Here is a 20,617-nt window from a genome sequence, read left to right as displayed (position 1 = left end):
CAAGTGAAAATTCAGGCGTAGTCAGTTTACAAATTGGATTCAGGTCACAAAGTACAATGTTGGTGTCGAGTTTTAGGATGGTTAAATGCTTATAGAAAAATAAAATTGTTGTTAAACTGATTTCTGATCTGGAAAAAACTGCTGTGACAACATTTGATTGTTTGACTGAAAGGTGTTCAGCACAGAGTCACATTGACCAGTTTTCATACATTGCTAAACCATCGACTTAGGAAAATTCAAATTCATTAAAAGAAAAATGAAAAATGATGTAGTGACAGAGGTTTTAACTTCAGTAGACCTATCCATGTCTGTGACTCTCAGATGCTTCTACACTAGAAGCTAGAAGTACTAGACTGATACTCACTGGGTTGACTTATTAAGATGTTAGGATATATGAAAGCTGACAGATGTCCCGGTAAAGCTGAACATTTCAGAAGCACAACATCTGCACAGCTGGAAAAAAAGATGCAAGATGTAACAGATTACAATAGGCATGAATTAAGTCAAGTGTGACTTGGCTGTGGCACTGAATACATCTTTAAGATTAAGTTGAAAGATATTCAGTTTTCATTCTTTATATTGTTCCCAAGTTTAGTTCCTTTTTTGTAGTTGGTTGTAGTTCCTGGAAGGTGTTTAAGTTTGTGTTCTCACCTGCATTTTTCAGGACCTCCTGTAGAAACAGAATACGCCAATATCACACAGGTTAGTTTTAGAAATTATGAGACACGCAGTCTTCATTACCTTCTGATTTTTATCAGTTGGCCAGTATGTTCTCTTTTTTCCAGAATAACCGATTGTGTGAAGAGATAAGAGACGGTGGTTCACCTCCTGCGGAAGTGTCTTCAGCTGATGCCTTTCCCAAAACCTGCCAGCGAGCTGGAGTTGAAAACCTCGAACTTTACAGCCTCATCACCTATTCTCAAAGTAAAGTAAGTAGAACTGCGGTCTGACTGGTCAGAAACCAGAACAGACCTGTTTGAGTAGTGTCATTAGTAATCATCGATAGGATATTTTCTTTCTGCTAGCTAATAGTAAAAAATAAAAAATGTCCAAATTCAGTGAACACGCTCTGGTTCAGGGTTATTAGGCGTGGCTAGTTTTTTTTTAAGTCCAGGACAAATCCTTTGTTCCTAAACGTTATAATTTTCAGCTTCTGTGAGGTGATAATTTAATGCAGTAGCTGAGGTTGAAGGTTGTAGTGATTTGTTTAGTTTCAGTAAAACAAGTTTAGTAAAGCAAAAAAGTTTTTTTTCACTCCTGTTTTATCTGCTGGATGGGTTTATTTTTTAAGTACATTTAAAGTTTAACCTCACTTATTTTTCAGGCTGAAAATGACACAGATGAAGTTGATTACACTGAAGTGGATTTTTCCCACATTTCTGTAACTAACAGCACCCTCTGTGGAAAATCAGGTGATGTTGTCTACTCCACACCTCAGATACATGCTAGCCCCAGGAACCATGTTAAAGATGCTTCACCTCCTCTGTACTCTATAAAACCAAAACTGAAATAAAATACAAACTGAAAAAAGCGCAACACCTGAAGAGTCTTGCACTGTCACTGCAAAGAGAATAGAGGTTGCAGAGGGGCGTAACAAAGTGTTTGAGAAGGGTTTTTTCACAAATGATTCAAAGTTTAACTTGGAAGCCACGGTGAATGCAGTGTGAAACAAAAGACTTCACATGATGTGATGATGGAACAGAATATTTATGTTTTATTTACACTTTGTATGCAGTAAATTTTATCCGACTGGATGTTTAGTTTTTTGGAACGAAGCTTGTTCTCAGTAAAAGCTGTTTGTTTATGTTGTTTTGTACTAACAGTAGTTTTATTTGAAAAACGACCTATACTGTCTTCTTTCAGTTTGGTTCTGTATTCTTATTTCACTGTTCTTATTTCATAGGAAACATATTGTACAGTGGACTGAATTCAAAAGCCAGTTTATCTGATTGATTATGTTCACTATGTAAAAAATTATCTAAATCTAAAATATGCAGTCATTGTCATCAAAATATTTTTGTTATAAACCTGCGGTGAGTTATAAATATTTTTAATAACAGAGTATCGATGTTGACCTTTGTGTCCCTCTGGTGGCTACTTCTTTTAACCTTGCACAGTACACAGTACTTTAATGAATGTTACACTATGTTCCTGAACTTTTGCCTCCTACTAAAGGCCTCTAGTGCAAAAGAGGATTTCCTGTACTACAAAGTTTCACTTCTTAAAGTTTACCAGGGTATATCACCATGGTAACTGGTATTAAACCTAACCTGCCCTGGAGCAGGTATTCTTCTAGAGCTGATCAGATATGAAATAATTCCCTAACGACCAGTCAGTTCAACAGATGTTGGTTTCACCGTTGCTGAAAGATGAGTGTAAGTTTACCAGTACACATTTTAAAATATCCTCTTTCCCTAATGACTATGCTTATTTTAATCCCCCCACTGGTTACAAACAATTTTATGCATTTATTTACTTTTTGTTTTTGTGAACTTCAGGAATGTATTGAGAGGTGTCCTTCTTTAAAACAGGAAGCTGATGACTCAGCTAAAGGTTGAGTCACCTGTCATCTCATGTTCTTCTGCATTTCATTTTGAATTCTGTTTTATTTTAATCCTTGCTCTCAGACAGTTGAAGACCACCGACACCGCAACTGAAAAAAAATAAAACTATTTTAAATATGAATATATCTAAATACTCAATTGTATTCCAATTTTCTAGTCTTTACTTAATCTTTATTTTTGCTGGCTTTCTTTCTATTTCAATTCATTATTTTTGTCCTTTGCGTCTATAAATTCTTTCTTACGTATTCTTTATTAAATATTCGTTGTAAATGACTATCTTTAGTGAGCAAAAAGGTTGAATTCATAATCTTTGTGACTTTCTCTTTTGATTATTTTTGTTTATTCATATCCATCCATCATTATTTCTACAGCAGTGTGTCACGTTCTTGTGTTGAGCTTGCTAGCCATCTGGCTTGCGGCTTTGTTTAGACTCCAAGGATGTAAATCCAGCCTAATGCAGCTTTAAAAGTGATGAGACACAAAAGCTAAACCAACACAGAATCCTTCACTCTGCAGTTCAATAAGTTAAAGCAAAGGGGAGAAGTGTAGAGCTGTATGATGTGTGTGGGGGAGGGAGTCCATCATTAAGAGAAGTGAGAAGTTCCTGGTTTATAAGACAAGCAATATGAAGACAGTATGTGGCACTGCGGTCTGTTTCATCTTTCTCAGTGAGTAAATTTTTGTATTATTACTCCTTCTTGCATATCATTGCTTTATGTGGTTAAATATGTTTATTGGAACATGACGTTTGTTAAAAATATGAGGTAACTTCCCCAAATATAAACAATGCAGGAACCTTTTTTAAGCATGGCTCCATTTTTTATTACCTAAGGTTATCTTTTTTTTTTTTTTCCAAAAATTCTCCAGATTTTTTTGCATTGCACTTCAATATTTAATAAAATTTCCACGTATATACTTTTTTTTAAGGAGTAGTGTTATAGTTGAGATTTTTTATGGGGAACCGACAGTTTACAGTATCACTGTTTTGCAACACACTGGGAAAACTAAAAAAGCTGGGCTTAACATTTGGACTGTTGGAGCTGTTTTGCACCTTTGATGAACAATTGTAAAGTTTAACAGTGTTTCTTTGTCAGAGTGTTTGTGGTTAAACATGTTCAGAGGTGTAAGTGCCTCTGAAAGTACAACTTAACTTCCCCATTTTTATTTAAACACGACTTCAGTTTATTTAGCTTTTCAATAATTTCAGTTTTTTAAAGAAATTATCCTGATTTTCTTGTATTGTTGTTGAATATACAGCCAAATATCTGCATACACTTGTTTTTTATTTATTTTATTTTAAGGATGTATTTATAGTTGACAAGTACACACTGTTGTTTCAACCTCACCGCTTTGCAACACAAAGGAAGGAAAAAGGGAAACTGGTCTTAACGTTTGTTTGTTATTCTAGTCTGTGCGTGTGCGTGTGCGTGTGTTAGTGTGTGTGGGTGTGGACACAAAGAAAGTGCAGCCACTGTTGGGCCTTCTTCACTTGAACGCTGGTGTTGTGGGTCCAGGTGAGATCAGTGGAAATGTGGGTTTCCAGAAAGGGGGAGACAGATTTCCCCCTGTTCAACATTTATAATCAAAGGGTTGGGGATCTGTCTGTGCCTCCTGAAGTCCATTATGAGTTCTTTTGATTTAAGGATGTTCAGCTTCAGGTTATTTTCTGAGCCTCAGCAGGAATCATTCTCTACCTCCACCCTGTATGCTGTCTAATCTCCATTAGAGAGGAGCCTATTCACGGTGGTGTCATCGGCATACTTGAAGATGATGTTCATTGGTTGGATTGATGCACAAATATGTGTGTACATGGAGTAAATTAGGGGGTTGAGAATACAGCCCTGCGGAGACTTGATGCTGAGTGACAGTTGGGCGAAGAGTTGGAGGCAGTCTGACTGACTGAGGTCTGTTTGTGAGGAAATCTTTGATTGAGGAGCATTTGGCAAGGGAACACGAAGGTGGATCAGTTTGGTGGTAAATTATGTTTAACCATTCTTTGTTCGAAGATGATGCAACAGCAATGTTATTTTTTTCATACTTGTTAAATATGAAACATAAAAGGAACAACACTGCGTGAGTGTTGATATCCCGAAGTCTCTGAATGTTCAGCAACACATCTTCATTTTACGTGCGGAGGTCAGAAAAGCGGACGAAGATGGATTCTGAAGCAAGTAAAACTCAAGATGATATTCTAGCTTTTACACAAAACTTCAACTCTGAGTCTTCTTCAGCTGATGATTTGTGGAGATATTAGGAAAAAACATGACATTTGCTGTTTGTAAAATTACTTTACTTTGCAAGTAAAGTAAGAATTTAGTGAATTCAACTAAACATTTATGACCGTTCACATGAAGTGAATAAAAGTGAATAAATTCAATTAAATTAAATGTACAAAAATGTATTATTCATAACATATTACAGGGTACATATTAACTATTGACTGTTCATCATTTCTACAGCACTGCACGATGGAAACGCTGGTCAAGTCAATACAGGAATTCCCACCTATAGAAGAATGGAAGGAGAAAACATCAGAGTTGAATGCAAATTTTCTTACTCTGGAACCAAGAAGTTCTTCTGTAAGGGAAAATGTGAAAAAAGAAATATCCTAATTGAAACAACAGAGAACGCAGCTAAAAATGACAGATACAGCATTCAGTATGTAGAAAAAGGTGTTCTGTCATCTGATATTCTGTATGTGAGCATCGGTCAGCTGAAAAAGTCGGACACAGGACCATACATGTGTTTGAGTAAAACCTGGCTTGGTGATCTGAGCCATGAGTTTTACATTCTTGTCACAGAAGGTGAGTTCCAGCAAAAATATTTTTTTATGTCATTGCTTTACATAAACTTAAGATTTAGTTTTTATAAGTTCCACTGATGACCACAAACTAAACCTTACATGCAAACACTGAATCTGCTTTAAGCATAATTTTTAAGATTTAATCTCATTGTTTCATTGTTCATGTTGTTTGTATACTTCAACTTTAACATTTCTGTCATCAGGCTCAACAACAAAAACAGAAACAGCAACAACAACAACATCAACAACAAAAACAACAAAAACAACAAAAGCAATACCAACAACAGAGACTTCAGTCTTCAGTTCAGAAAGTGCTGGAGTTTCATCAGTGTCCCCCGAAACCTCAAAACAGCCCCAGAGATCGCCTGCAAGTTCAGGTACATTATACATTTTATGTTTAATATGTAATATACTGATGTAGATATGATCTCGGTTATTCAGACCCTTTTCCATTAGTACCTGCACAGACTTGTTACGGTTCGGGTACCAGGCATTAAAACAGTACCTGCTCGGCCGGGTTTCCAAGAGATCCGAACTTGGCATCACTCGATGAGTTATGATAGCACCTTGTTCACAAAAATCAAAACCACCATTTTTGAAACCCGACATTGAGGGAAATGGCTACAAGAAATGATGCCGTGGTCCCCCGACTCTGGCGAAAAGCCACAGACCAAGCAGCAGGTGTGTCGACATCAGTGTTGCTTCATGTTGCATAATTACATCATGGCCTGCTCACGCAAAAAGCCAAGGGACGTAACATTGTGCATTGGCCTCAATATACAGAAACAGAGATATTTTTGAATAGTACAAAATGCACACAAATGAAGGGTTTGTATTTTTCTGAAATATCACTGATGACATTTGTTTCCTATGGATATAATTATCATTATAGTTAAAACAGTAATAATAATAATAATAATGGATTGGATTTATATAGCGCTTTTCAAGGCACCCAAAGCGCTTTACAATTCCACTATTCATTCACTCTCACATTCTCTCACATTATCACAAGCTACGGTTGTAGCCACAGCTGTCCTGGGGCAGACTGACAGAAGCGAGGCTGCCATATCGCGCCATCGGCCCCTCTGGCCATCACCAGGAGGCGGTAGGGTAAAGTGTCTTGCCCAGGGACACAACAACCAGGACAGAGAGCCCGGGGATCGAACCGGCGACCTTCCGGTTACAGATGTGCTTCCCAACCCCCTGTACAGTACAGAGTACAGTACTCTGTACTGTACATATACAGTCAATTTCTAGTTTTCAGCACTCAGGTACATGTGTGATTTTGGATGAGGATAACAACGTGAGATCTTTTCAGGGTATAGAAAACATGAGATATAATATAAATAAATAAGTAGAAATGCAGAGCTGACGAATGGGTCTCATCATTAAGAGAAGTGAAAGGTTCCTGGTTTACAAGTGAAGAAGGAAGACAACAGCATTAAACCATCAGAACCTTAACATGAGAGCCTGTCACTTTTTGTTCTGCTTTATCGCTGTAATCTTGTAATTTTGTGCTTTCTGGGTGTTACTTGTCTTTGTGTCAAGAGTTTTGATTTTTTTTATATAATTTGATCAGCTTCATGAAATGTGCTTTTTTCTGTTTACTGAGCAATCTACATGTCTATGTGACTTTTCACCTAATAACTTTGTGATGAACTTATTCAGCTACTAAATCACTTCCTGTTTTTAGAGAATAGATGTAGAGAAGATAAACCGCAGCTCTTTCCGAGAACATGCAGTTGTAGAAAAGGGCAAGAACCTGTTGATTCTGAGTGACGTTATCAAAATAGTTATCAAAGTTATCAAATAAAAGTAGTGCAGTATGGCACAACATCTGAATGAAGAACTCAAGAAGTTTAAACCACCGGGCATTAAAAGCTGAGTGAGAACATGCCTGACTTCATTAGAGTTTCACTACATGAGTTCTTAGTGGCAGACAAAGATGTTGTTGGTCCATCACTCAGCAGTTTCTCAGATTTCTTTCCATGAATTTATACAAGTATCAGTGTAACAGTTTGTGTGTCTTTAGTTGCATCAGTTAACCTTTATTGATTAAGAGAGTAACACTAAAACTCTGTTCTGCTGAGGTGCAGATAAGATGCTTTACATGATTCTGACTCTGGTTCTTGTGATCATCGTCTTATCAGCAACTTTGCTGATTTTCTACAAGAACAGGAAGGCCATTAAACCCAAAGGTGAGCCTACAATAAACACACAGCAGTGTTTCATCTTTACAGCGCACATCACACATTAATTTCCTGGAGATTAACCCGACATTACAGTTAATCTAAACTTATGCTGCAGACCTAGTCATCAGGTATGAACTTAACACCCACTGATCTCTGCTGCTGACAGAATAAAAAAACTGACTCATGTACATTTTGTTTAAATTCTATTGTGTCTTAACGAAAAAGCTGAGATATCTTACAAAGTCAGTAGTTTTCCAGCCTGGCTTTAAACAGGTCAGACTATCAATTATGTTAAATGATGTTTGTTTTATGAACTGCATTTTCAGGACCTCCTGTGGAAACAGAGTATGCCAACATTACACGGGTGAGTTTTAGGAACTGTGAGACACCTGAGTTTCATTATCGCTTTATTTGTATCCACCATCTGGTTTATTCTCCTTCTCCAGGCCAAGCAAGAAATAAGAGAGGGGGCCCCACAGAGGAAGGTGGAAGTGTCTTCAATTTACACCACTGCAAAAGGCCCCCAACCAGATGGAGCTGAAAACATCGACCTCTACAACCTCACCACCTGTTCTCAGAACAAAGTAGATACAACTCGTTTCTTATTTTAAACTCTGATGTCCAAATCCAGGACAAACCAGTCTGAGTAATGAAGTAATTCATCAGTAGTCATGGATGGATATTATACTATTATTATGCCCTGTGGATATACTGTTGCATTTCTTTCTGCCAGCTAATAGCAATGACTAGAAATGGCCAAATTCAATGCACAGGATTTGGGTCCAGTTTATTAGGTACAAACACTTTCGTTTTATTCACGAGACATTTGTTTACTTTTTGTTTAGATATAACTTAAAGAGCAATTCAGAAAACATGGCTGAGGGTTATGTTTTTAAAGATTTCACACTCAAAATGTGGGTACAACTTATGTGTACAAGAAAGAATGATGTCTCAGGCTGTAGCTCCATAAACCTTTATTTAATTACAAACACGTTTTTAAGGGTCTGAAGGTTGATCTCACTTTTCTTTCAGGCTGAAGACGACATGAATAAAGTTAATTATGCTGAAGTGGATTTTTCCAACATTCCTGCCACCAACAACACATCCTGTAGTAAAACGGATGAAGTCGTCTATTCCACACCTCTGGTACATACCAGCCCTTCCAACCTCACCACAGATGCTTCACCTCCTCTGTACTCTGCAGTTAAGAAACAGTATTAATGCTGTTGATGGCACTTTACCTCTCACAAAGATCAACAAGTGATTATAATTCAGACAAAACTGAATGTTCTTTTCTGTTTATTGCAAATATTAATGTGCTTTCAATCAGTTAATCTCAGGTTAAAAATGTTTCTTTATGGTAGTTGATAGTTTAGTTTAACTTAACAGAAAACTAATCCTGTTATTCCCATTAATATTTCCATAGAAACTCTGTAGGACAGATTTAATGAAACAGTTGCATAAAGCTCTGCAAACTGACCTGTGAGTAGTACATTGCATTTAGCTGTTGGATTTCCAGATAGTAATCCTATAACCAAGCCTGTGTCTGTAATCATGCAGCATTATTAGAGATCCCTAATTATATTTTTTACTGTGGCTAACAGTCTGGATAGAGGTTTACCTCAAGACCATTCTGTCTCAACTCATGCTCCATAACTTTGGCTAACGGTGTGCATGGTTAATCATTTTAAAAGCATTTATTTTAATCAAATAGTAGTTTGTTTGTTTTTTACCAGACCTGAAAAAACTGATACTAAAAAGAAACAAATTAAGGAAGCTGCAAAACAAAACAAAAGCAAAGAAATTGTTATTATATTATGTTATTATTCCAGTTTACTCTCACCAAAGCCATCCTGGTCCTAAACAACTTTTACCTGTGTATAAAATCACAGCAGAAATAAACTGTGACCTGCTACAAGCAGGTGGTTGACAAGCTGTCATGGTGGCTACATCCATCTTTCATATACATTCTCTAACCTCCAAGGACCTGACATCCACATATGTGGAAAATACATTTTGGGTTGTCGACACCAAAATACCCAATTTTGCTCTACAAGGGCCAGAGATCCACTTACGAGGACATTATACTGCCGCTGTTCTATCGAAATTTAAAACAAATGTCCTCTTATGTGGATCTCATTATTCTCAGAAACAAAAATCAGGTACAAAAAAAATAATCAGGTAATTCTTTGATTTTCCATTCATCAGGTCCCAATCAGTCTAAATAAGGCTCACATATCATTCACTCATACTAAGAGTAACTAAATACGTATTACTATATAATCTTAATAATATTACATTATTATTTTTCTGAGATATTGCATTTGCACATACGTTTTCTTATTTAAAATTGGTTTTATATTTATGTTTTAATATGTGGGGATAGGTTAATTGGATAATCCAAATTGCCACTAGGTGTGAATGTGCGAGGGAAAGTGAGTGCGAATGGTTGTCTGCCCCTGTGTGACTGGCGACCTGTCCAGGGTGTACCCCTCCTCTCGCCCTATGACAGCAGGGATAGGCTCCAGCGCCCCCCGCGACCCTGACAAGGATAAGCGGAAGCGAATTGATGGATGGATGGATGGATGGATTTATGTTTTATTGAACAATGTTAATGTATTTTTTACAGTGTTGCTGTAAAATAATATTTCACTGGAAGGATTATACTATTTAAATAAATAAAATGTAAGAATATTTTGATGTGTTTCAAGGAAATGAACGATCAAAAGAAGTACATAACATGTGTTTTTTCAATAAAAATACTCCAAGTCTGGATACACATTTCTTCAGTGTCTGCATTGAAAGGCAATTTATTCTCCAATGTAGCTGTTGGAACTACAGGACCTGTTATCATACTGTAGAACTACAATACAACGCAAGTGTGTGTGTGTGTGTGTGTGTGTGTGTGTGCGTGTGTGTGTGTGCGTGTGTGTGCGTGTGTGTGTGTTTATCACATTTGTATGGCATGCAAGCAATGTTCCCTCTAAGCTGCGCACGTGCGCAATTGCGCACTGCTGGCACGGTCTCTGCGCACATAAATTCTGCGTTGTGCACAAAAAAAATCTAACCTGAATTTAAATTAAAATTAAAACTTTAACAATTCTGTTTTGCAGTGTTAGTCAGTGAGTGACTGGCTGCTCCCATATGGGATTAGAACGATGCCACCTTATCCCATAGTCCAGCCAATGATGCCTATATATGCAGCCAATCAAGGTCGTTGACAGGCTATGACAGCGTCCTTATGCGCCGACACCGGTGTTTTAGCGAGCAAAGCGGTGTGGCTGATGTGGAGTGAAGCCACGTTAATGACAACGTGTACAACCATTGGAGATGTGAGCAGGACAGACGGAAAAATTGACGGAAAAAGTGTGGACTTTATACCAGTTTTTAAATTCTGTTGATCGGCCACGTAAAACCAGAGTTATGATAAAAAAAAATGCAATGTTTGGTTTTCTTCCTGAATACTGTCGTTGTTTATATTTACTGCAGGAAGAAACGGTAAAAACGGCATTTAAAAAAAAAAAAAAAAAAGGCTTGAAAGCACTCTCCACCTGTGAGCAAAAACAAACCCCACCCCCCTGTCCCTTTCCTATTCGTCCAAAAAAGTACCATGTCGACCAATCGAAAAATGATATGGCAACATGGCATCTAGTTGTTAAGAAACGGGGGGAAGTTTTAGGAGTGACGGCGGTGCTTTGAGATGTGAGAGATTTGAGACGTTTAGCGCAAATCTTGTGTAGTTAGTGTGTAGTGTAGTCAATAGTTTTATTGTGTGTGTCAGAACAATGAGGCGACTGCTGAATGTTACAGGAGTGACAGGAGTGACACATCTCCTGTTGTCAGGCCTGCAGGTATCAGGCTGTTGTTCTTCTTTATCTCATAGTGGACAGAAATTATTTTTGGAGTGGCACAAATAATTTGTGTGGCATCAGATTTGATGCAGAACAGCTGATTGTTCTGTAAATAGTTTGAAATGTTTATTTAAAAATGCCTTGGCTGCATTTAAAAAAAAATAGCTGCAAAAAAACTTTGTTGTTTGCCCAACTCAGTAACTTTTTTGAAGAAATAACTATATAATTAACTGCCCAGCATTGGTCATTATATACTGTATTTTGCAGACAGAGTTACAGGACTCTCTCCCAGACCACAGACTCATACTCATAATACAAGTCAGAGCTTTATAAAAAAAAAAAAGAAAGAAAAGAAAGTTGTGTTTTCGAAATTGGAGTTTCAATTTCAATTTCAATTTCAATTTTATTTCTATAGCACATTTAAGAGTCACAGGTACAACAAAGTGCTTCACAGACGAGCCATATTTGCAGATTTACAACAAAAGAGAACAGTCAACAACAAAGAAATACAGTTATAGGATGGTAATATTATTACAAGCACGAACCGGGAGGAAATTATACTAAGTAGTTTGAAAGGCGAGCTTAAACAAATGGGTTTTTAACCGTGACTTGAAAGATTGAATAGTTTCCGACGCACGGACATCAACTGGCAAGCTGTTCCAAAGTTTTGGTGCAGCAAAAGCAAAGGCACGATCCCCTTTCGTCTTTAGTCGAGACATTGGTTGCATTAGGAGCCCCTGATTAGAGGATCTGAGTGCCCTTGTGGGGATATATAAATTAAGAAGGTCAATCAGATAACTAGGTGCCAGGTTATTTAAAATTTTAAGTTCTACATACTACACAGGTCATGAACAAGATTTTTTTAAATTTTCATTGTAAGTGGGCTAAAGCAGTTAATTAAAAGTAGCCTAACATAAATGTAAAAACTGACAATGAAAACTGTCGGTTTAACCCTGCCTGCGCTGGCCTGACCTGCAAAGTTTAAGGTGTGCACTGCACAATTTACCCCACAAGGTTGTGCTGTTGAGTCAGATAAGTTCTCATGCAGAAGTGGCATAGAATAGAGATTGAAAATGTGACGTCATTCAAGGGGAAAACCGCAAAGGATTGTGGTAACTCGTGGCAAGAGCTACTAGCGCACACAGGCTTTCAATTGAAATCAGTTACACAGCGATAAAAAGAAACCAAAAATGGCAAGAAGCTGTTGTATTATTAACTGCACAAGCCGGGCGAGCAACAGCCGCGTGAAGCCGACGGGTAAAGCGATTGGTTTTTATCGGATTCCGGCGTGGAGCAGAAATATTCCAAGCCATGTCTCCGAAGTCAAGAAGAGGCGACGGATGGCCTGGATTGCCGCTATCCGAAGACCTAATATAACGTTCGAAAACACTCCACCTCACATGTTAGTCTGCTCCAAGCATTTCCACAAAGGTAAGTGTTTTGTAGTAGTTAATACGTCTTATTTGGCGCTGAACAGAAATCATCGCGCTATGCTCCTTTGATCATAAAATGATCTTGTCTTTGTCTGTATGCATGTGTGTTTTTCAGCACCTGTCACTACGGAAACTACAGCTGAGATCCAACCACAGCAGATAACTCCACAGCACGAGGATGAAGATCTGCAGGACTGTAAAATGTGTTCTCTAAGGTTACAAGAAATAGCACACCTGCAGGAAGAAAACCTAATATTACAAAAAGAACTGTCCAAAAGGAAATTAGACATGGAATTCTTGAAAGATAACAACTCTAAAGTTAAATTCTACACAGGGCTGCCTTCTTTTGCTTTACTAATGGGGGTGCTACAACAAATCAGCCCGAGCTTGCCAGACACTGACAGGAAAATTTCCCAGTTTCAGATGCTCTTGTTGACTCTCATGCGTTTAAGACTCAACCTTCCAATTGCACATATTGCACACCTCTTTGATATTAGCCGGACAACCACATCCACTGTATTTAACATTACTGTAAATGTGCTATACGCTCACCTCAGTCCACTGGTGCACTGGCCGGGAAGACATTGCATACAGGCCAGTATGCCACACCAGTATGTTGAGATGTTTGGTGACCGGGTGACAGTTATTGACTGTTTTGAACTGTTCATAGAGAGAGCACAAAATTTATGCGCCATGGCGGAGACGTATTCCACATACAAAAGTAGACACACAATGAAATATCTCATTGGCATCACACCACAAGGGACCATCTCTTTCATTTCTAAAGGATGGGGAGGGCGTACCAGCGATAAACGAATAGCTGAAACATCTGGCTTTCTACAGAAGCTGTCACCTGGGGACACAGTGCTCGCTGACCGGGGTTTTGATATCAAGGAAAGTGTTGCCTTAATGGGTGCCACTTTAAAAATCCCAGCATTTACACGGGGTCGTAGTCAGCTACAAGCAAAAGATGTGGAGGACACACGAAAACTGGCACATGTCAGGATCCATGTTGAACGCGTTATAGGCTGTCTACGGTCCAAGTACACTATCCTAAATGACACCATCCGTTTAGGTTTTGTGGTGCCATGTGAAGGTGAGAACATGACTTTGCTGGATAAGATAATCGCTGTGTCATGTGCGCTCACAAATATGTGCCCAAGTGTTGTTGTGAAGCATGCAAGTGATGAATAACTGTTTTCCAATTTGTTGTATCAATTGTTTGTTGTGGTTGTTATTGTTTTGTTGTGCAGCTGTTTTTTTATACAAATCAGCAAATAATGCACAACGGTATACTATTTTGCCTTTGTCCTGTAAGCTTCTGTCACGGTCTCGCTGGCAGACCGTGGGGATGTGGGGAAAGGAGGACCCAAAATGCAGGACTCTACAGTGCAACAGTGTTTATTTACAGTGGTGACAATCCAAACAACAATAAATCCCCTGTGCGATCCCAACTCCCGTTCCGTGTCTTCTCCTTTAGCCCGTGCTCCGTGCTCTGTCTCCATTCCCTGTGTACTCTCTGTGTGCTGCCTCCTGGTCGCCACTCGGGAAGTCACTCAACGATCCAGCGTCGAGGAGCTCTCAGCCACACTGTTTTGAAGCTCCTCTGACGAGGCTTGATCGGCGCCAGTTGTGTGGATTCCTGGGTGGGACCGGTCAGCTGGCAGGGCCACACCCACCAGGCCTAAAAGTGCCTGCCACGACCGCACCCTCACACACACACACACACACACATGCACATAAACACCTGACAGTACACCAACACGGAAAGCAGGACAGCGGACACAACCATAATAACAATAATCACAATAACCACGATAATAATAATAGTCCACACTGCTCACGGACCCCGAATCCCTGGAACTGGGTCCGTGACAGTACCCCCCCTCTAAGGGTCGACTCCTGGCGACCCCAAAACAAAACAAACAAAAAACAGGAAAACCAACCCAGGGCGGGCGGCGGGGGGAAAACAGGACGGAGGGCCGGAAAACCCCAGTTCAACAGTCCAATCACTGCCATGGTGGGAAAACAGTTCTGGCGGCCTACCTCCAACCCCGTGATGGAAGCAGAACGCTTCAGGCGGCCTGCCACGGATCCGGTGGCAACGGCGTTGCAGCTCCGGCGGGCGGCCACGGGTCCGGTGGCGGCAGTGTGACTGCTCCGGCGGCCTGCCACGGGTCCGGTGGCGGCAGTGTGACTGCTCCAGCGGCCTGCCACGGGTCCGGTGGCGGCGGCGTTGCTGCTTCCGCCTCCGCACAACGCACGATACCCGATGTACCGGCCGGGCTGCAGGACGTGGCGGCCGGGCTTCAGGACGTGGCGGCCGGGCTTCAGGACGTGGCGGCCCCTCCGGCACGCAGACCGCCAGCTCTGGCTCAGCGGATCCCTCCGGACCTCCAAGCTCCTCCGGTGGCAGCGCGGGCTCACCAGGCTCGCTGAGCTCCTCTGCTGGCAACGCCGGTTCCTCCGGCTCGTTGAGGTCCGTCAGCAGCAGTGCGGGCTTCTCAGTGGGTGGCTCGCTGGGCTGCTCCGGCTCACAGTGCTCCTCCGGCGTTAGCTCGCTGAGCTCCTCCGGCTCGCCGAGCTCCCGCTCGGGCACGCTGAACTCCTCCGGCTCGCCGAGCTCCCGCTCGGGCACGCTGAGCTCCTCCGGCTCGCCGAGCTCCCGCTCGGGCACGCTGAGCTCCACAGCTGGCGACGCGGGCTCCTCCCGCTCGCTGAGCTCCCGCTCGGGCATGCTGAGCTCCTCCGGCTCGCTGTGCTCCTCCGGCCACGGCGCGGGATCCCCCTGCACACTGAACCGGTCACCTGGCGGTGACGATGGTGACATGGCAGCAGCAGGCGGTGGATGTGGTGGCAGAGTAGTTCCAGCAGGCATACCAGCCTCCAACACAGCTGGCTGTAGGAAAGCTTTAGAGTCTGGCTGCGGTGAGGCACGCCGGCGGCGCAAGCGTCGCTTCTTTAACGATGCCGGGGCCGGCGTATCAGGCTGAGGGTCCACCAGCTGGCCGGACAGGAGAGCAGCTGTGTGATTTTGAGCCGCCGGTCCTTGGTCCGCCGACTCAGCAGGTGCCGCAGAGGTGAGTGGAGATGGGGTGAGGTGCAGAGGGCGAGTGAAACGTTTCCCCCGCAATGGAGGGTCCAACAAGCGAGCTGCAAGCGACGGCGGGGAGGCTATCAGCCTATGAAAAAAGAAATAGGTAGCAAGGGCTCCCAGGGAGTTTGCCACATCCTCCTCGCCCGGACAGCCCAAACCAAACAGCTCAAAACAGGAACTTTCCCTCAGCGTGGTTATAATCGAAATTAGTCTCTTAATGTCCAAAAAGCTCACAGATGAGGTGATTGATGATAAGAAGGAATCAAAAAATACGACCTGTAAGTGTCTCTGATGTGGATCTGCCGCCTGGATAATGCTCCGACAGTATTTCCAGAGCTGGGCGAGCAATTCCTCCTGTGAGACGGTCCTTGAGTCCGCTGGGCCCATAATGGCTGGATCGTTCTGTCACGGTCTCGCTGGCAGACCGTGGGGATGTGGGGAAAGGAGGATCCAAAATGCAGGACTCTACAGTGCAACAGTGTTTATTTACAGTGGTGACAATCCAAACAACAATAAATCCCCCGTGCGATCCCAACTCCCGTTCCGTGTCTTCTCCTTTAGCCCGTGCTCCGTGCTCTGTCTCCGTTCCCTGTGTACTCTCCGTGTGCTGCCTCCTGGTCGCCACAATTCCTCGGGAAGTCACTCAACGATCCAGCGTCGAGGAGCTCTCAGCCACACTGTTTTGAAGCTCCTCTGACGAGGCTTGATCGGCGCCAGGTGTGTGGATTCCTGGGTGGGACCGGTCAGCTGGCAGGGCCACACCCACCAGGCCTAAAAGTGCCTGCCACGACCGCACCCTCACACACACACACACACACACACACACACATAAACACCTGACAGTACACCAACACGGAAAGCAGGACAGCGGACACAACCATAATAACAATAATCACAATAACCACGATAATAATAATAGTCCACACTGCTCACAGACCCCGAATCCCTGGAACTGGGTCCGTGACAGCTTCAATAGTAACATGTAACACTGTTGTCAGTTATAAATAAAGACAGTCCTGATGAAAGACTTGTGCAACACTTACTTTATTTGTATTGGTTCTGACACTGTATATTAGTACAAACTGAAAAGAAAGAGATTGCATCGGCCCATTCTGGACATAAAGAGATAATTTACAGCACAGCTGTAAAGTGCAGTGGTGCAAATCGGCAAATATTTACAACAAAGTATGACTGTTGTGACAGACATTTATAGCAATGTAAACATCTTATAATTCACTGTGAGTGACAGAACACCAGGTAACACAAACCATAGAGTGCAGAGTACAGGAAGATGGGTCCACCTTAAAGTGACACTAAACATGAAATCACAATAAAGTCCTTCAATATAAGAGAGTTGTCTCTGAACGGGTGTAATTGAAATACTGTCTGGTTAGTTTTCTATGCAAGCTTTTTTCTTTCGTTTTTTTTTTTTGTCACGGTAACATCCATGGAATGTGGCCCTTGTGAAACACTGGGTTCTGGACCAGTGTAGTGATTGGCCAAGAGCTCAGGCATCACAACTTTGTAGAAGAAATCCTGAGCGACAGGCAGCATTTTAGCCCACAAGTCTACATCTGGCATCACACGTGTAATAACACAAGCTTCTGTTGTCCACACAACAAAGTCACAAAAGTGTATTGGAACCGACAATGAACTTCTTGCGGTGCTGCAAATGCGTGCATTTGATGCGGCGCTTGGATCGTTTTGCCACGAGTTACCGGCATGCAGTGCGCGAAAGTCACGTGGTCTGTCAATCTCTATAAAAGTGTTTGATTATCGCTTGTAGCTGATGTTGCACAATGTAGCAAAACAATTTAGCAGCAGACGGTAAGCCAACACATGTTGCTTCAAATTCTCTTATAATAAATGGAAATTAAAATTAGTTTAAACAACACAATTTCCATCTAATCACAGCAGAGATAGTGAAGGTAGATGAGTTTCAAAACCTTGGATAAGTCCAGTCTCCTGGAAAGAGGTTGGACTATATCCCAGTATCCCCTTGGCTTGCTACCAATACGTTGGTGTTTCTCCCTGTAGACAAGAGGGTTCCCTGAAACCTCTGGTCAGGTAATGGCTGGGCTTCTTGGAGTCCCAGGGTGGGGTGCTCCACCTGGTGACTCCCATCGTTTTGGGAGACTTCAGTGCTCATGTAGGCAATAACAATGTAACCTGGAGGGGCACAATTGAGAGGAACAGTGTGTTCTGTTACTGAATTTCTGTGCAAACCACAGTTTATCAATAACAAAGACCATGTTTGATCATAAGGGTGTCCACCCTCGGCCAGAAGGTCAGTGATTTTACAATTGTATCAGCAGATCTGCAGCTGTATGTTCTGGACTCTAGTGAAGAGAGGGGCTGAGTGTGAAGCAGCGTGAATGAGAATCAGCACCTCCAAGTCTTAGGACACCTCAGTCAGAAGTAGGTGGAGTGTCCACCCCGGGTCAGAAACAAGTTATTGGCCCAAGTGGAGGAGTTCTTGAGGTCTGGTTCACAAGTGAAGACAGAGGATAGCAGGACATCCACTGACAGATTGGTGTTGTGGCTGCAGTGATGCCAGCCATACTGGTCCATCATGGTGAAGAGAAACCTGAGTGTAAATACAAAGTTCTTGATCTACATCCCTACCCTCACCTATGGTCACGAGCTCTGGGTAGTGTTTGAAAAAAAGAGATGGCAGATACAAGCAGCAGAAATTAGCTTTCTCAGAAAAGTGGCTGGCCTCCCCCTTAGAGATAGGGTGAGGAGCTTGGCTATCGGGAGGGGCTCAGAGTAGAGCCGCTACTGCTCCACATCAAAAGGAGCCAGTTAAGGTGATTCAGACATCTGACAAGGATTATTATTATTATTATTATTAATATTATAACTTTATTTCAGACATATACAACCTCCTGGGTGAGGTGTTCTGGGCATATCCCACCAGGAGGAGGTCCCAGGGCAGACCCAGGACATGCTGGAGAGATTATATCTGTCAGCCTGAACGCCTTGGTGTTCCCCCGTATTGGAGGTAACTGGGGAGGTCTGGGCTTCCTTGCTTAGGCTACTGCCCCCATGACCCAGATAAGTGGAATTAGTTTTGCTGTCACTGAAGTTTAAAATTAACGCCATCCAGGCTTTGATTTCACTGAAACATTCTAACAGAGCCTTTAATGAGCTGCCATCATTTCACGGTGTGGGACGGAGAGATTTCGCAGGTCTTTCCTCCCCACTGCTGTCAGACTCCATAATAAAGACTTTAACTGATCAAGCACACACATCCATACATATGCAATAATACTAAGTGCAATAATCCTTTCTGTCATCGTTGTATTTTTACTCAGTTGTATATAGTATTTGTATTTGTATTCTATTTTTATCTTATTGTATATTTATTTTATTTTATTCTACTGTATATAGTATTTTATTCTATTCTGTACAGTTGTGTACTGTATTTATTCTTATTGTATTCTAATTTTTGCCTCATAACTTTTGCACTGTCCACTTCCTGCTGTGACAAAACAAATTTCCCACGTGTGGGACTAATAAAGGTTATCTTATCTTATCTTATCTTATTTGTATGTATGACCTCTGTATCCCTGACCTCTGATGGAGGAATCCAGACAGTGAACATCCAGCAACATCAGTTACAATGTGTTTCCTCAGCACACTTTAAAATCAACTGGGTTGTACGAGCCATTTATAAATAAGGCTACATAGCCCACTTCTCCTTAATGCACGTTCACTTTCTATATCTTAAATACAACTTCTGCTTCTACCCTGAAACTCAAACTTTACAACAGGTCATGGCCGCAAAGTATTCTGTAATTCATTCCCTCACATATAAGAAGATGAAACACCACATTTTTTTTACCTGTTCTGCTTTTTCTTATTTTCTGTCAGACGCACATTCTTATAATACTCACATTCAATATGGCCAACTGAGAACCTACCTGATTATTTTTGCTGACCATGTCCAGCTTTATGATCATAATGTACCTACCATCTGATGGTTCCTTCAAGTAAATAAAGTGCTGTGTCACGAAACTCAAATGACTTCAAACTTGTTTACTGAAGATGAAAGTGAGTTAACTGTACTTACATGATCTTCACGATCACCCAATCTCAGTACAATTGAGTAATAAGGTGAGTGAATACATTTTTGTTTGAAATTTTCTATTTTGATGGCTCAAAACTTCCTCTCTGTCAGTGTCAAAACTTTTTTAGTAGTCGAGTTGCTTTTAGATGATGCAGTGTTTTTGGTTTCACACGAAACTGGAGTACAGCCAGACAGCTAAATTAAAGTGAATTTGATCAAGTCTGAAAAGTCTGCTTTGTGAGACGCAGGACAGACTTCCAGAAACCAAAAGAGTCAACTTCTGCAACTTCTGAAGGACGATTTAAAAGAAACCCATAAATAAATGGACACTTAATCTTTGACTCTGCAGTAGAAAAAAACCCATCAAAGCGCAGGAGTGTGAATTTGAAGGAGGGACTGCGAGGATAAGAGAAGTTAGAAGTTCCTTGTTTCCAAACAGAGAAGTAAGAGAAGCAGCATTAAACATTAAGCCGTCAGAACCTCGAGATGAAACTCTGTCACATTTTCTTCTGCTCCATCTTCCTCTGTAAGTAAATTCTTATTATTTCTGATTTATAAAAATGTTTGCAGGTTTTGCACTACATCAGAAAGAGTGCTGAAAGCAG

The 20,617-nt window shown here is 41.4% G+C and overlaps 2 protein-coding genes and 1 long non-coding RNA gene across 3 annotated transcripts; all 3 read left to right on the top strand.

Moving 5' to 3' along the window:
- Positions 1-621: 621 nt before the first annotated feature.
- LOC146684959 (uncharacterized) lies at positions 622-1,868 on the top strand. The gene is made up of 3 exons (XR_014917130.1): positions 622-702; positions 786-929; positions 1,325-1,868. It is a non-coding gene; the product is annotated as an uncharacterized LOC146684959 (long non-coding RNA).
- Positions 1,869-5,016: 3,148 nt separating this feature from the next.
- Positions 5,017-10,334, top strand: LOC146684958 (uncharacterized; the record flags this gene model as incomplete). Its single annotated transcript, XM_085442982.1, has 6 exons — positions 5,017-5,368; positions 5,571-5,744; positions 7,458-7,565; positions 7,886-7,923; positions 8,006-8,143; positions 8,592-10,334. Coding segments are annotated over 6 exons (999 nt in total), but the record flags the coding sequence as incomplete, so codon positions are not given.
- A 2,207-nt stretch (positions 10,335-12,541) lies between these two features.
- On the top strand, positions 12,542-14,262 carry LOC146684957 (uncharacterized). The gene is made up of 2 exons (XM_085444196.1): positions 12,542-12,841; positions 12,959-14,262. Exons 1-2 carry the CDS (start codon positions 12,601-12,603, stop codon positions 14,035-14,037), a joined length of 1,320 nt encoding a protein of 439 aa, XP_085300322.1. The 5' UTR covers positions 12,542-12,600; the 3' UTR covers positions 14,038-14,262.
- Positions 14,263-20,617: the final 6,355 nt, after the last annotated feature.

The sequence above is a fragment of the Copadichromis virginalis genome, linkage group LG20, assembly GCF_057382275.1.
Source record: "Copadichromis virginalis isolate Kocher_CV1m ecotype Utaka linkage group LG20, C_Virginalis_male_GT1.1, whole genome shotgun sequence".
Classification (NCBI taxonomy): domain Eukaryota; kingdom Metazoa; phylum Chordata; class Actinopteri; order Cichliformes; family Cichlidae; genus Copadichromis; species Copadichromis virginalis.
Note: the sequence above shows the minus strand (reverse complement) of the source record. Positions and strands in the feature narration are given on the sequence as shown.

Coding starts and splice junctions, on each gene's coding strand:
- LOC146684957 (XM_085444196.1), top strand. CDS start 12,601: ATGGCAAGAAGCTGTTGTATTATTAACTGCACAAGCCGGGCGAGCAAC. Junction 12,842..12,958: donor CTCCAAGCATTTCCACAAAG/GTAAGTGTTTTG, acceptor TGTGTTTTTCAG/CACCTGTCACTACGGAAACT.